At 31.9% G+C, this 16,438-nt stretch overlaps 5 protein-coding genes across 5 annotated transcripts in view; 3 read left to right on the forward strand and 2 right to left on the reverse strand.

Annotated features, from left to right (window-relative positions):
- Window positions 1–438: 438 nt before the first annotated feature.
- Window positions 439–4,306, forward strand: LOC108755662 (T-complex protein 1 subunit delta). Its single transcript, XM_018498798.1, has 10 exons — window positions 439–807; window positions 1,654–1,706; window positions 1,843–1,932; window positions 2,006–2,257; window positions 2,386–2,481; window positions 2,555–2,716; window positions 2,795–3,139; window positions 3,260–3,511; window positions 3,848–4,131; window positions 4,207–4,306. Exons 1-9 carry the CDS (start codon window positions 684–686, stop codon window positions 4,091–4,093), a joined length of 1,620 nt encoding a protein of 539 aa, XP_018354300.1. The 5' UTR covers window positions 439–683; the 3' UTR covers window positions 4,094–4,131; window positions 4,207–4,306.
- Window positions 4,307–4,755: 449 nt separating this feature from the next.
- LOC108755625 (putative uncharacterized protein FLJ37770) lies at window positions 4,756–5,551 on the reverse strand. The gene is made up of 2 exons (XM_018498739.1): window positions 4,886–5,551; window positions 4,756–4,836 (listed from the first exon to the last, which is right to left on the reverse strand). Exons 1-2 carry the CDS (start codon window positions 5,549–5,551, stop codon window positions 4,756–4,758), a joined length of 747 nt encoding a protein of 248 aa, XP_018354241.1.
- A 2,130-nt stretch (window positions 5,552–7,681) lies between these two features.
- LOC108755659 (N-acetylgalactosaminyltransferase 7) lies at window positions 7,682–10,864 on the reverse strand. The gene is made up of 11 exons (XM_018498793.1): window positions 10,708–10,864; window positions 10,338–10,511; window positions 9,865–10,070; window positions 9,618–9,784; window positions 9,328–9,535; window positions 9,000–9,176; window positions 8,662–8,905; window positions 8,353–8,574; window positions 8,166–8,264; window positions 7,919–8,044; window positions 7,682–7,822 (listed from the first exon to the last, which is right to left on the reverse strand). The coding sequence occupies exons 2-11, from the start codon at window positions 10,491–10,493 to the stop codon at window positions 7,682–7,684; spliced, it is 1,746 nt and encodes a 581-aa protein (XP_018354295.1). The 5' UTR covers window positions 10,494–10,511; window positions 10,708–10,864.
- A 1,279-nt stretch (window positions 10,865–12,143) lies between these two features.
- Window positions 12,144–14,377, forward strand: LOC108755672 (E3 ubiquitin-protein ligase XIAP-like). Its single transcript, XM_018498814.1, has 3 exons — window positions 12,144–12,294; window positions 12,381–13,048; window positions 13,436–14,377. The coding sequence occupies exons 1-3, from the start codon at window positions 12,255–12,257 to the stop codon at window positions 13,790–13,792; spliced, it is 1,065 nt and encodes a 354-aa protein (XP_018354316.1). The 5' UTR covers window positions 12,144–12,254; the 3' UTR covers window positions 13,793–14,377.
- Window positions 14,378–16,084: 1,707 nt separating this feature from the next.
- Window positions 16,085–16,438, forward strand: part of LOC108755676 (congested-like trachea protein) — a 5,282-nt gene continuing 4,928 nt past the window's right edge. Inside the window, exon 1 of the mRNA XM_018498819.1 lies at window positions 16,085–16,387. The gene's annotated coding sequence lies outside the window, so the exon portion shown is untranslated. The remainder of the gene's footprint in view (window positions 16,388–16,438) is intronic.

Below are 16,438 nucleotides of genomic sequence, written 5' to 3' on the forward strand. Positions count from 1 at the left end.
TTCTTTGTGCCCTGCACACAACCGAGGATCGAAATAATAGGAACATGAATAAATTTATACTAAACATAGAGAAATAAAATTAGAAATAGAAATTAAATGAAAATAACGCATAGACATGAACATGATATGGATGCAAATATAAAATAATGTAAATTAAACGGATTAAAGTTAATCTATGTTGATAGAAACGGCATATTTTATTTGAAGTGCACAAAAGTGTAACATAGTGCAAATGGAGAAACAGATCTTATGAGACTATACACTTTTCACTTTTTGCACTCATCATCTTCATTTTCTTTCTTTTCACTTTACACTTTACACTTTTTGCATTCATCATCTTTATTTTCTCTCTTTTCAACGCCCAAATATATTTCTATCTCATTTTAAGTTTCAAAATTTTTCTAGATTTCAAAAATTAAACAGCGCGAACAGACCTACGGTTTGCTGCTGCGCACGCGTGTAAAGCCCGGCTCGTAAGTCTTGTGTCTCGTGTTTCATTAATACAACTGCGACGTTTCATCTTCGCCGAATATCGCGACATTTTTATATCGACGCTTTGCCGTTGAATGTAAAATAATCACGATTCGTAGAGCGCCGTGTTAATTGGCTTCTACGCTGTTCGAAAGAGGTTCGAAGCGTTTCTTCTTCCTAACCTACTCAAGAATCGTCATCGACGACGAAACATGACTAAGAACATGATGAGAAAACCGATGGAGAATGGCGACAGTCGTGGATCTCATGGACAGGCCTATAAGGACAAGAGCAAACCCGCCGATATTCGCAGCAGCAACATTAACGCTGCCAAAGGTAAGATTATTAATTTGCGATCTGCGACATTTCTCGAACTGTGTTGGGACGTGTCCTTGCAATTCGATCGGTTATGGAAGACGCGCGATGCTGAGGAAAATGTTACCTTATATAGCAATGGGCGCGTTCTTGAGCCGGCAAAGCATGCTTGTCGAGCAAATGCATTGAACGCTGTTAAAAAATTGAAGAACTTGCCACAATAGTGGACTAATCCACATTTTGTAAAAATGAACTCTGAAGTTCAAGTGATGGAAGAAATATCAATATCACATGTTCAGATATATTATAGGACTAACCCACAAGTAGCCAACACAAGTAGCCAAACATGTGATATTGATATTTTTTCCATCCCTTTAACTTTATGGAGTTTCTATAATAGATTATAAATCAGAAGTAAGTTGTAAGTAATGTGTCACAAGGTAATAACAATCAATAAGTGACTGCGTCGAGATGGTCAAATTCCATTTTTTATGATTTTAAACTTAATTCTATTATGACTGATCAATCACATGTATTGTTATTTGCCCTGGAAACTGCTATCCTTATAATTGGCTAAAATATTGTGACAATGATTTAATATGATTATTTTGAATATAAAATCCTAGATTTATGATACTAGATTTATAATTTTGATTTATTATTAATATGATATAAGACTAACAGTTTATTGTAGAAAATTTGTTAGAGTTTATTTACTCTATTTTTTTTTAATGTAGCTTACTTTAATGTAGTAAGTCCTTCAATTGTCACAGATTCTTGAGTATTTATTATTATTTGTAAGATAAATTACAACACTAATTTAGTTTCTATGATTTGATTGTTTATATTATATATATTTTTTTATAGCTGTTAGCGATGCAATTCGTACAAGTCTTGGACCTAGGGGGATGGATAAGATGGTAAATTCCATATTCATTACTCTTTCTATTTGATAAAGTTATATATATAACACTATTATATACATAATACTAATTTATTTTTATATATTCGAATATATAAAAAAATATTATATAACTATAAAATATTATATAACAGATTCAAGCTGGTAATGGAGAAGTTACTATCACAAATGATGGTGCCACTATCCTGAAAGAGATGAACGTGATCCACCCTGCTGCAAAGATGGTAAGAAATAAATTTTCCTCTGTCTTTAAATTTCATGAAATTTTATATTACAGTTTATATATTCTATGTTTAGCTCGTCGAGTTGTCAAAAGCTCAGGATATAGAGGCTGGTGATGGTACCACGAGTGTCGTCGTGATAGGTGGATCACTGTTAGAAGCAGCGGAACGTTTGTTGCAGAAAGGCATTCATCCTACTTCGATCAGCGATGCTTTTCAGAAAGCAGCATCTAAAGCAGTATCAATTTTGACACTGATGTCCATACCTGTTGATCTAACAGATAAAGAATCTCTTGTAAAGGTTGCAGCAACATCTCTTAATTCCAAGGTATGTCTAATACTGCATTTTATAAAAATGTTAATAATATTATATTGTACGTCAGGTTTTGTGTTCAGTCTAAAATTATATATTACATGTATATCATAATTTTAATATTTGTTATTAATATATTTTAGGTTGTGCATCAACAATCTAGTCTTCTTGCACCACTTGCAGTGGATGCTGTGTTAAAGGTTACTGAAGAAGGAAAGGAAGTGTCAGTTGACTTAAATGTGAGAGCAAATTGTTAGATTATTTAGCAGATAGTGTATTGACATGAATTTGCTTATGTATGTCTCTTTATAGGACATTAAAGTGATAAAGAAATTAGGAGGAACTGTCGAAGACACTGAATTAGTAGATGGATTAATATTTACTCAGAAATCTTGTAATGTTAATGGCCCGAAACGCATTGAGAAAGCTAAAATTGGATTAATTCAATTTTGCATTTCACCACCGAAAACCGATGTAAGTATAGTGATACACGCGTATTTGTTTCTATTAATCTTTTACATAAATAAATAATCAATTTTTTGTATTTTCTAGATGGATCATAACGTTATTGTATCGGACTACGCAGCGATGGATCGTGTTTTAAAGGAGGAACGTGCCTACATATTGAATATTGTAAAACAGATCAAGAAAACTGGTTGCAATGTACTTCTCGTGCAAAAATCAGTTCTGCGCGACGCTGTTAGCGATCTTGCGATACATTTCTTGGACAAAATTAAGGTCATGGTGGTAAAGGACGTGGAGCGCGAGGACATTTCTTTTGTATGTAAAACGCTAGGTTGCAGGCCAATTGCGTCGCTGGATCATTTTGTGCCTGAAAATCTTGTCAATGCAGAACTCTGCGAAGAAGTTCAAACTGGAAATTCGAAATTTGTTAAGGTGTGTCTCCTTTTCTTAGAAAAACATAAATTATTATAATATATAATATCATCTTTCATTTGTAGTTAAATGCATTTTATAACAAATAGATTTCATATAATTGACATATTTTTTATACAGATCACAGGAATCCAAAATCATGGAAAAACAGTTACGGTCCTTGTACGTGGTAGCAACAAATTAGTATTAGAGGAAGCTGGAAGATCATTACACGATGCCTTGTGCGTTATCCGGTGTTTAGTGAAACAACGAGCGCTGATTGCTGGTGGTGGAGCACCAGAAATTGAATTGGCATTAAAATTGGGAGAATATGCAGTGACCTTAGGCGGAATTAATGCATACTGCATCAAGGCCTTTGCAAATGCGCTTGAGGTTAGTGTTTCAAATGCATTTTATAATTGTATATAGATTTTGTTTTAAGAACATTTTTATTCGTATTACTTAAATTTCTATTCTTTAAAAAAGAGTTATCGCAATCGATTTATCTAGTTATCTTACTATTCTTTTATTTTTATTACAGTAATATCTTTTCATTCAAAATTCTTTATAATATTATGCTCTCTATGTGCATACAAGTAACAAAAATAGCCCTTCTTTCGCTTGATAAGCAATTGTTCTATCATTAAAATATTTAGCATCCAAATTGATGTGTAATAGCCAGAAACAATTAATATGATGCTTAATAATCTTGTAATTTATAAATCGCAGGTAATTCCGTCGACGTTAGCCGAAAACGCGGGTTTAAATCCGATAGCTACAGTAACTGAACTTCGCAATCGACACGCGAAGGGTGAAGTAACTGCAGGGATTAACGTTCGGAAAGGCGCCATCACTAATATATTGGAAGAGAATGTGATTCAACCACTGCTGGTTTCTATTAGTTCAATAACTCTTGCTTCTGAAACTGTACGCAGTATACTGAAGATTGATGACATTGTCAATACGACTCAATAAATCATGAGACGTGATTTAAAATTGTTTCCGTACTTGTAGTAAGTATAATTAACAATACATAGTACTTTATGTTTTCGTTATCTTTGTAATACGATTTTTCATTTTCGTTACAGATTTGTGCACACATTCATCACATTTGTTTCATTAATTACGAAAGTCTATACATTAACGATTAATTGTATCTGCTTTTTGCAAAAGTTTTACATAATGTAATATTTTTAAGCATGTCGATACTGAATAATAAAATAATGTTGAAACATTTCATTGTGAAACTATATAATTTGTATTTATTTTTTCACAAAGCAAACATGAGAGCATTATAAAATTGTGAATATACAAGGTGCGTCCCAAAATTTTCCGAACTTTTGAAATAAAACAACAACGGTTTACTTTTTTTTTCAAATTCAAATTTGTTTATTCAAAGTAGTCCCCATCGGACTCAATACAACGTTTGGCACGATCTAAAAGCATTTCGAATGAGTGTTTTATGTCGTTCAAAGGTATGTCCTTCAGAATAGTGGTACAAGCCCTTTGGATGTCTTCTACGTCCACATACCGCTTTCCTTTCATGGACAAATGCATTTTGCCGAATAGGTAGAAGTCACAAGGTGCCATATCAGGTGAATACGGGGAATGGTTGATTGTTAAAATGTCATTTTTAGTCAAAAAATCAGTGACAAGTGTCGAACGGTGAGATGGCGCATTATCGTGTAACAAGCGCCAACTTCCTTCTTCGCGATATTCTGGCCGAATACGACGAATGCGGTGCACCAAACGCTTCAAAACGCTTACATAGAATACAGCATTAACTGTTTGGCCTGCTGGAACGAATTCTTTGTGCACAATACCCTTGGAATCATAAAAACAAATGAGCATTGTCTTCACTTTTGACTTCTCAAAACGCGATTTTTTGGGTTTTGGGTCGTTTCGCGCCTTCCATTCCGCGCTTTGACGCTTGGTTTCTGGATCGTATTGAAAACACCACGTCTCGTCACCAGTAACAATGCTATAAAGGAAGTTTTGGTCCTTTTTGGCTTCCTTAATAATGTCCTTTGAATGTTGAATTCGAAGCATTTTTTGGTCGTCAGTCAACTTGTGTGGAACAAATCGTGCACAGACTTTTTGTAGGCCCAAATGTTCGGCCAAAATGCGATAAATCGTTGATTTGGGGATGTTCAATTCCATTTCCATGTATCTCACTGAAGATTTTGGCTCATGCTTGATGAAATTACGCACAACTTCGATGGAATTTTCGTTAATTGTCGATTTTGGGCGACCTGTATGTGTGTCGTCATTTATGTCCTCACGACCGTTCTTGAATCGCGTATACCACTCATAAACACTGGTACGGGCTACACAATTATCACCATAAACTTGTTTCATCAAATTATGGGTTTCGGTAAATGTTTTACCAAGTTTAAAACAAAACTTAATATTGGCTCTTTGTTCGAAGTTCATTCTCGTACCGATGTATACAACATACTGACACTTGAAACGCCATAACTTCGTTTCCACTGAACCAAATGTCATGAAATTTTCACTGGAAGTCAGGTAGGGATGTACTTTTCAAACGCGCAATCGAACACACAAATGGCGCCACCCGACCTATCCCTATTGAAAAAGTTCGGAAAATTTTGGGACGCACCTTGTATAAATAATTAATGAAAATAATCTTTACTTTTTCTGATTGATTAAAAGGAAGAGGTAATTAACTTTTGGGAGATCTTATAAACATTAATATATATCTAAGAAAGATATAATGCATACATACTGATTTTTTTTAACAATTTAATCGAAATACAATCTCATACACAGATTTTTGGCTAAGTATAACTAAAAATTAAGTACATTTTGCATATAATAAAAAATATATATTTATCTATATTAGAATATATTGTATCTTATAAATTAACTGCATAATCACGTTTATATTGCACTTAAATCCTAAAAAATCGTAATAGTCATTAATGTAATTAACCATAAATTTTATTAAGTACATTTATATGATAGCTGCATTAGAAATCTCAAAAGTGTACATATTGAGATCGTAATCCCCGATGAAAGAAATCATTCCATTCCATACATTACAGATAAATATGCACAATATCGTTGTGTTAATCGTTTTTTTTAGCAGCAATAGTTTGTTCTTTATTCAATAAAAATAAAAGTATAGTAAAATTTGATAAAAATAAACACAAATTCTTATTAATTAAAAATATATGCGAAACAAATATCTGAAACATTAAAAACTATAAAATTTTATTGAAACTAAGAGAGTAAGACCCTTAGAATAATCATTAAATAAAGAAAGCCTATATAAGCAGTTATTAATGTATAAATTATTGTATTTAATTACAATAATTGATGTTTACATAACTATGTAGCTATTATATTCTCATACTGACGTTTCAATCTCAAATAAAATTTTATGTAAGATCAATTTTATAAAACGACAACAAAGAAACTTCTCCCAATTGTTGTGAAAAGAAATAAAAAATCTAACATAAACTGTTCATTTTACAAAATAATTTTACAAAATAAAACATTCTTTAATATTATTAATTCTTAATCGTTTCATTTTAGTAATATTTGTATAATATTTATAATAGTTCTATATTTTAATAATTATTAAACGTGTAAAATGTTTTACAGTAGCAATGAAAAATTTGATTCACTGGTATATAAAAATAAAAATATCTTATAAATAAGTATTTCAATTTTCTGGAATGTATATATCTCTTTTATATATAAATTTTTACACACATTCTCGCATAAGCTCACGCGCAGAGATTATTGTATAATATCAATATAAATTACAATTTTCATTTAGAAATAAATGTTAATTTCTATGTTATTTTATAATGTCAACTTTTAGCTATCGAACAATATAGAAATAACATTATCAACTTAGCTAGGAATTTGTTCCTAGCAAAAATTAAAAAGAATATTTTTTAATAAAATTTTTATAAATTAATAATTTATATTAGAAATATTAGACGAAATCTTGGCAGTAGCAATGAAAACATCGTATATCAAAATATTTTTCACATGTGTAAATCTTTCATATATATACTTATAAATGCTATTAAATATTAATTTCTCATTACAATTTATCAGTCAGCGTAAAGAGGAAGCAATATGCTTTAACTGGGATAATTTCGTTTAAAAAATTACATATCCAAATGCCTTTGTATTAAATTTAAAAATTTTAATTAAACTAAATTTTTGAATTTTAATTAATATCTAAATTTAGATGACACGTGTACATTTCTAAATGTAGGAGACACTTGAAAAAGTTCATTAAAGTTGAAATGCACTTTTTACATTTCATAAAGTGCTTACCTCCTAACTTTCACCTTAATATATCTTAAAATCCAAAATTATTGTTCTTAGATTCTTAGATATTTATTCGATGTTTATGTCAATATTCGTAGTTATTTATTTATATCGCTTTCTAATATATAGCGAATTATTAGTCTCAAATAAGTGTGTTAAACTTGAATTATATATTACTAAATAAATTTCGTTCTTGCGTATAATTTTAAATAATTTACAAATTTTGAAATAGAAAAATTTCCCTTTTCCATATTACCATCGTGGATGGACTTGATGAAAACTCCATTGCTGATAAGCATTGTTTATGTCACATGGCATCAAAGATAACTGCTGAGTTTGAGGATGAAGTGCAATACATTTTTTATATACTCTATGTAATAATGTTTTTGTTTTCTGCAAATATATAAATTAACATATATTGATAATATTCATGTAAGATTTTTTTATCCATTAAACGTTTTTTTTTTTATCAAATAATAATAAACTTACTTCATCGTACTGCCATGGACCGTCTACAGTTCCCAGACGACAAAATGCGTATTTTATACGTTGGCCGTCTGCATCAATGCATCTTTCACCAACACCCAATTGGCCCTTGGCATTCAGCCTGATAAGCTAATAAGAAATATATATTAAAGATTAATAAGAAATATTAGAAATACAGAGACAATAAAGTATGGAATAAAGAAATTAATAAACTATATTAAGAATAAAAAATAAATTATTTGCAAATTACTTGATTATTTCCAAACCCATGACAGTGGGAAGTAGCCATGAGACTTGGAGGTGAGTGACCCATAGTATCCAAACATGATCCAGATGCCGTATTACGTAACTGAAAAAGTATTGTCATTGTTGATACGAAAATTATGTAGAAAATTTGTTGAGAAAACTGAAGCATATGCGCTTTTGGTCAAACATACTTCTCCCCAGTGAATATTTGGTGGCAATTCTGGAAATTTATCTAGCACATCATATGCTACATTATCGATGAACCATTGGAAGCTTTTGCATTTCTTGCGTTTTTTAAAGGCTAATTGTTCGGATATATCACCGTGATCGAGCAATCGAGCCAGAGGTTCTCTAGTATAAAAGAACTCTTTGTGTTTCTCATCGAACCACGTTTCTATAACTCTTTTATAATTCTATAAAAACAATTCATTTTATAACTGTTTCTTTCGGTAAAGATATACGTATATATAGATGTATCTGTAGATGATATAATAACTCACAATGGTTATTAATGGTCCTTTCTTTTTCTGAGCAAGTTTACCGAATGTGTAAGGCATAAATCCTCGATAAACATGCCCGACATGTGAGCACGGAACCCACAAAATACTTCCACCACATTGCCATATCTTAAAGGATAATTCGAAATTTTCTCCTCCCCAGACGAGTAATCCTTCATCATATCCACCCAATGATAAAAAGTATTGTCGACTTATGGCAAATAAACCACCAGCGTGCGTAGGTGATCTGTAAGCCGTATATGAATAAAATAATACTGGAGAAGAGAAATATATATCGAAATAACTAAATAAGATTATATATGTAGAAACAGAAATTGTACCTGTACGGCATACTGTCATGTGCACGCGTTTTGGCTTCCCGCCTGGGTAATTCGTTCTCTTTATACAACATTCCCCATTCAAATATTCCTCTGTACAAATGTCCTTCTTGATACACAGGACGATATTCAAAAGTTTTGTGATCAATACCGTCTATCACAGGAACAGTCATTACGTTTCTAGAAGAAAAGAAATGTATAATTTAGAAGAAAAATATTGCGAAGTTATAGGTATTATTTTATTATTACTTCCTATTTAATAGTATACTTCAATTTTTTCTAGTTACAAAAACATCGATATTCTTTCATTTCTCAATGTAAATTATTTTACCTATTTTCAGCAATTGGTGCTAAAAGTGGAGGCAGCCAATTCACATTAACTTCGCAATGAGCATCTAAAAACACTATTACTTCGCCTCTGGCCTCACGTGCTCCTCGAGATCGCGTTCGTATTAAACCTTGTCTCTCGTGATTTCTAAGTAATCTAACTTTTCCTCCCCATTGTTCAATATAGGAATCTAAATCACTTTTTAAATTCTCTGGAAAGAATTGTATCATATATATGTTAACTATCACATATTTCCAAATATAAATACTGTGGCATTTCATTAAGGAATATACCTTTATCAGAAAAATCATCAACAAGAAGAACTTCTTCAAGTAGCTTTGATGGAGTACGATCTATAACGCTCTGAATAGTTCGCAGTAAGACAGACCAACCTTCATTGTGAAAAACTATAATAACACTGGTACGTGGTAGCTCTTCTGGATAGTTCCAATGCTTACATCTATATTATATAAAGAAAAACATAAAAATTGAAAGATAGATCAGAAACTAATACTATTAGCTGTACAAGATGGAACTTACTGTGCAAGTCTGGTATCTGGTATCGATCTCGACAATGAGATTTCGTCAGAGCACACCATATTCATACCATAATCGGATTCCGATTGCTGGACATCATTCAACTGATCGTCTCTCAAAATATGTGGTTTACCACCTTCTCCAGGACCGGATCTAACTGGTACATCTCGTGGTTCATAATTTCCTAAACCTTCTACAAGCACCGATACCTACATAATGTTAAAAAGAGATATAGAAGCTGTCTTCAAACAAAGAGGCACAGGTAATACAGTATAAAGCAGTGAATCATTATCTTGTTTGCCAATATTAAATAAAGATGAAATAATTCACCATGTCATTTGTATTTTTTGATAAAAGATATTTAACATATATAAGGATAGAAAGTATCCAAAAAATTGTCAATAAAAAATTGCTTAGCATAAATATTTATAAAATAAATTAATATTAATTTATATTAATTAAAATAAGTACTTTACCTGTCTCTTTCCACGACTTTGTGACCAATATTCTTTTATATTGGTCATATGATCGTCCGAGGAGAAATTAAAAAGAATATATAAAACTAGCAATGTCAGAGTACTGCCAATCAACATATGAAACAAGCGGTTTCTTCTAAACTGCACAATTCTCATCTTCTCCAAATTATATATCTAAAAATTTAAATATATTATTTAATGCTGTTTTTTTAATTTTGGAAGCTCTAACACAATATTTTTTAAAATTCTGTCAATGCTGCATATTATTTCAAGATTAAATCAAACTGACAATTGAACCGCTGTATGTGTTAACGCGGGACTAACCTGTCCTATTTTTAACTAATAATTCTGAGAAATAAATGAAATGTACCTTTCGTCGGAAGAAAGAAACTGAGATAATTCAGAGCCAGCTCAATGGCATGCATTCATCAACGTGTCAAACATCAATAATTATACGTTTGCAACCTACATATTCAATTGTATCAAAACTGCAATATCTACATTTGCATAAAAGAAGCCAACGTGTCGCCAGCTGTCGCGTACTAAAAATGTGAAGATAGAGACGCTGCATTTGCAACCGCAGATCTTTCGCATGCTCATCGCCATGTTTGCGCGATTTCTCGCGCAAATCATGAGGTCTGTTTTCTGTGGCTGAACTAGTGTACACTTTTGGAACTTAAAATGAGATAGATATACGTTTTGTGGCGACTCGCCACCAGAGGTCTAACGGGACTCGCTCGGGTTTGATATTTGTTTAAAGCGAGAAAGAGAGTTAGAACAGTCTAGTACAGGAACCGAAAACAGATCAATGGTGGAAGAAATTTTGGCTCAAATATGGCTCCGCATCATCAAAGGAATAGAAAACAGGGAACAACAGGGAATTGTAGGGAACTGGTATTCATAGTCCATTCTTATATTCAAGACCGTCTTAAGATGTTCTTTAGATTCATAGTCGAAAAATAAGACGGTACTTGAGTAAAATCTCAAGTTAAAACTTATCGAAGACGATCTTATTTCAAAACGTCTTGAACAAGTTTTGAGCCATCTTGAACCGTCTTATTTTTCGACTATGAACCTAGAGGATATCTTAAGACCGTACTTAAATTAAGACGATCTTGAATATTAGTCTAAAGCCCAATGTTCACGATGCTAGAAATCGGTCCAAGATCTCAAGTAGAGAAAAAATTAACAAATCGCATTTGAACAATTTGGTCATATGACCAATGCGATTGGTCAATTCTTTCTTCATTCGAGATCTCGAATCGATTTCTAGCATCGTGGACATTGGATTTAAGAACGAACTATGAATACTGCCCGAATATTGTTATATTGGAACTGATCAATTGCATTTTGCTGTTCAGCAGAATTGACCAATCACAGTTGACACTTAATCGACTGATTAATAGGTCAATAGTAGTTGGTGAGACCAGCTCTTAAGACACTAATGTAGCGCTCTGATTGGTTCGTGACTTCTTAAGACCGCATTTAAGACTTTCACCCGTATTCATAGTCAGGCCTTCCTTAAATTTATCTTCAGATACTCTACGAATTATTTATTTATGGAACATTTATGTAATACAAAAATCATGAATTTAATAATGTATGAGCCAGATATTTATGTTAATAATAACAGATTTATATCAATTGTCGATAATGTCAACATTCTTCAATTACCTCCAGGCCCTTGGGGCCCTTTTCATACCGCTGAAAATTTGCCCAGAGTTGACGGTCTTTAATAGTATCGTCGGTGCTTAAAGTATTTGGGTACTAATTTACGTTAGTTCCACTTACGGCCGCTAGGCGCGCTGGAGAGAATCTTAGCGTCACTAATATTAATGTTTATTTTTCTTTACAAATTCTGAGCTTTCTTTGCAAGGTTTATAGCAGTTCATAGAGACAACAAATATATCCATAAAAATGACTGAATACATTGAACACTACAGGTCTCCAATAAATAGTATGTTACAAAATTTTATAAAATTTCGTGATATACTTACGAAAGAATAAGATAAAATTAATAATGAATTTCATCGGTTTCTTTAGATTATCAATTTGAGGCTGCCCGTCTGAAAAGTTTCCATATCTGGCCGCATTCATGGAAGAAGTCAGAAGAATTCGCAGCGGCTGGATTTTTTTATACCGGTGAAAGCGACATAGTGAAATGTTTCGAGTGTGGTAAAGAACTATGGAAATGGAAAGTGGACGACGATCCAATGGTTGATCATCAGCGGTGGTTTGCAAAATGTAGGTTTATTCGTAAAATTCCATGCGGCAATGTACCGATCAGTACAGATCCTAGCGCAATTCCGACATCTGTGCCGGAAGGCGTAGATGAATGTGGAATTTATGTTCAAACAAACATGCCTAAATCCAGTCCAACCCATGAAGATCAAGTGAATTTTGGATTGAAAGAACTTGCATTAAAACCGAGGTATCCAGTGTATGTCAATTATGCTGCCAGATTAGCGTCGTATGATAAATGGCCCAAAGCAATGTCACAAACTAAAGAAGAACTGGCAACTGCTGGTTTCTATTATACGGGAAGTGGCGATGAAACATTATGTTATTACTGTGGTGGAGGATTAATGGATTGGGACCCACAAGATGATCCTTGGGTGGAACATGCCAAATGGTTCAACCAGTGTCCTTATTTGCTTGTAACTAAAGGATTAGAATTTGTAAACAACATTAGGAAACCATATACTGAAACAGTAAGTTTTTAATGAAATTGAAATATCGTATTGTATTATCACCAAAAATAATTAGTTAGTACTTTATAAGGTTTAAATGATAGTATGGTAATTTATTTATATGATAAAATATGTGTTTATGTTGTGTGTTATATAAGAATAAAGGCATTTAATAAAGACTTTAATAGTTGGCTCGTTTGCAGATTATTATATTTATATTTATATTTATATTTATATTTATATATGTACATTTATTTGCAAAGAATGAGCATTATCCTGTTACTTTTTTCCAAATGAAATATTAGAATTATATGATATTTTTATATTTATAATAGTTTAATCTCTTTAAAAAATTATGAAATAATTATGCTGAAGACAATATCAATCTTAAATTGTTTTGTTTTTTAGGAAACCAGTGCATCTACAGTTAACGAATTGGATAAGAAAGTGGAAAAAGATGATAGTGAGAGTATTGCTAGTGGAAGTACTCAAAACTCGCTTAGTTCTGAAGAAACTAATATTGTAGAAACAAGTACTGTATCAGGTGACAGAGATTGTCCCAAGGAACAATCTGTCCAAATACAGGTTGATAAACCACGCAACAAGGATTCAACATTATGCAAAATTTGCTTTACTAGAGAATTACATATTGCATTTATACCATGCGGACATTTATTGGCGTGTGCGGAGTGTGCAAGTAATATGAAAATATGCGGTATATGTCGTAAAGATATTGAAATTGCTGTACGAGTGTATTTCACGTAAGGAGTATTTTATCTTTGTAACAAATATTCCATGTGAATTGTGCAGCAGAATTTTGTATTTATCATAATGAAAATTGGTACTTTAAAGCAAAACTAAATTACACGATTCATATAGCATGCAGATCAATAGATGTTATTATATCTGTTGATCTATATCAATCATGTGATTTAGTTTTGCTTTGAAGTACCATAAAAAGTTCTTGTTAGCTCCTCCTTCCTTCCTCGATCTTATTTTCCGTGTTTGAGCGTTGTGACTTCTTTCATATGCCTGTGGTGCGCAGTTTGATTGTACACAGTCATAAGGGACCTTTAACGTCGATTCCAAACGACAATTTTGTTTAGAGAAGTGTACATGGGAAGAATATACTCTCCGGTTGTTTGCCATTGCCTGCCGAGAGGAGTTACGAGCGTTTAAAAAAAATTTTCAGTTCTAGGCTTCCAACTTTTTCATATAAAATGTCTGCGCAACGACACACCGACAACTGTCGGTAGGTGTGTAAGAACGGTTATGGAATCACTGGAATTGAACCCAGGATCTCTTGGCAGCAATCTCATGCGCTGCCTGCTACGCAACGCTCGCACTCAAAGGACGATTTAGACTACAATCCACTTGATGCTATGAATGCTTCGAAGCATCTTTTGATTGGTTAGTAAAATTAGTTAGTGAAATTCTTTCTTCCGATTGATCAATCAAAAGTTTCGAAGTATTTGTAATGCCAAGTGAATCGCACCCTAATATTTTTATTATGAAAATAATTATTTTCCAAATAATCCGAAATAACTTCAAACAATATTACAAATAAATAGTGTCTTATAATGCTTCATATTTTTTTCTCTTTTTTGCTTTCATGATGTATATCTTATCTTTTTATGAAATATATAGCAATATTAAAATAAATAAAAAGTAGAGTAAAAAACGGGAAATTAAGAGTCTTAATACGCGGTAATTGATGCGATTATCATATACACGTATATTTCGCATCAATTACCGCGTATTAAGACTTAATTGCCCGTTTTTTTACTCTACTTTTTATTTGTTTTAATATTTCAAGAACCCAATTTGAATTATTAATTCGCTTTTGCGATACACATTATAGCAATATAAGTGAAAAAAAAAATCACACATATATGAGGGTACGTTTCACATAATGCACCTGATATATCATTTTATTCTTTAATATTTAGCCCATTTCCACCAATGTAGATTAACTTCAGCTTACATTCTTCATTACTTCATTACTTCAGATTAACTTTATGCCTAAATTCTAAACAAAATTGTAAGTTTTATAACATTCTCGTAAGATTTATAGGAATTTTGAAGTGTTTATACTTTTATACGATATTTTTACAGACAGCTTTTTACTTAGCCATAAGATTTACAAGAAATTGTAAATATTTACGAACAATCTTATGTCTTACCTTACATACGCATAAAATTAGAATACTGGTTATAAGTTCTTACGAGTTTTACGAGAACAAGTTACGAGTCTTACGATTCTGCTTAGAATTGACCTATTAATCTGGATTCAACTTACTCTTGTCTTTTTCTAATCTTTAGAACTAAAAAAAGACGAAGAGTAAGTTTAACCGAGATTAAAGTTAATCTACATTAGGGAAATGGGCATTAGTGAACACAAAGATAAAATGATACCATCATGAAACGAAACGCATTCCAATGCATTCTTGTGTATCCCAGTTGCATCAATGTCACTTTGACTTTAAGCAAGACTTAAAACTCTATCTGCCGTTTTAAACCTAAAAAGAGACAGAGACAGAAATAGTTTTAAGAAATAGTTTTTAATAAGCTCTTAAAATCAAAGTTGGTGCAAGAATAATAAATTATTAATATCTAAGAATAATAAATTAGTAATACGGTACTAATTTCATAATTTATTAGTTTCGTAGACATGTACATATATTTAAAACTTAATAACACTCGATTTTTTATTTAAAACTTATTTTAATGATATCATCCGAATTTGATTATTACTAGAGATGATAATTGCAGAGGAAAAATTGTAATTTTTTAATATATAAGATATATTATTTACAGTATACATACTTATTTATACAGCTTTTATATAATAAAAAATCATGAATTTAATAACGTATCATCAAAATATTTATGTTAATCATAAATTTTTATTAATTGTCGGTAACGTCATTGTTCTTCAATTATCCTCGGACTCTATTGATATTCACAAAAATTTGCCCAGAACTGAGAGTCTTTAATAGCATCTCGTCGGTGCACATGATTACACTCATTGTGGTGAAATTCATTCACACATACACTAATCTGTATACAATTATCTTCGTTTCGAGTGTAGATAGTGCTATAAAATGCGGCTTGAGAAATAGATCGGCCGTTTGTAACAATTTGTCTCTAATTTGTACATACTATTGTTAAAATGTTAATACAATATAAAAACAATTATTAAGTTATGTAAAAGACTGTGAAAAACATCACGACCGATAATGGAATTTATGATCTCAAGCCTACGTCAAGGGCCAATTGCTACTGTACTTTGACCCCTGACTTGATCAACTTTATTATTTCGTCGATACTTTTGTTGATAGACTTCCAGTCTCATATATTATAATCATGTCGGATACCGTTAGTCCTATTAAATATTTCTTGAGCGGTGGA

This window comes from Trachymyrmex septentrionalis, unplaced genomic scaffold (genome assembly GCF_001594115.1).
Source record: "Trachymyrmex septentrionalis isolate Tsep2-gDNA-1 unplaced genomic scaffold, Tsep1.0 scaffold9, whole genome shotgun sequence".
Lineage (NCBI taxonomy): Eukaryota > Metazoa > Arthropoda > Insecta > Hymenoptera > Formicidae > Trachymyrmex > Trachymyrmex septentrionalis.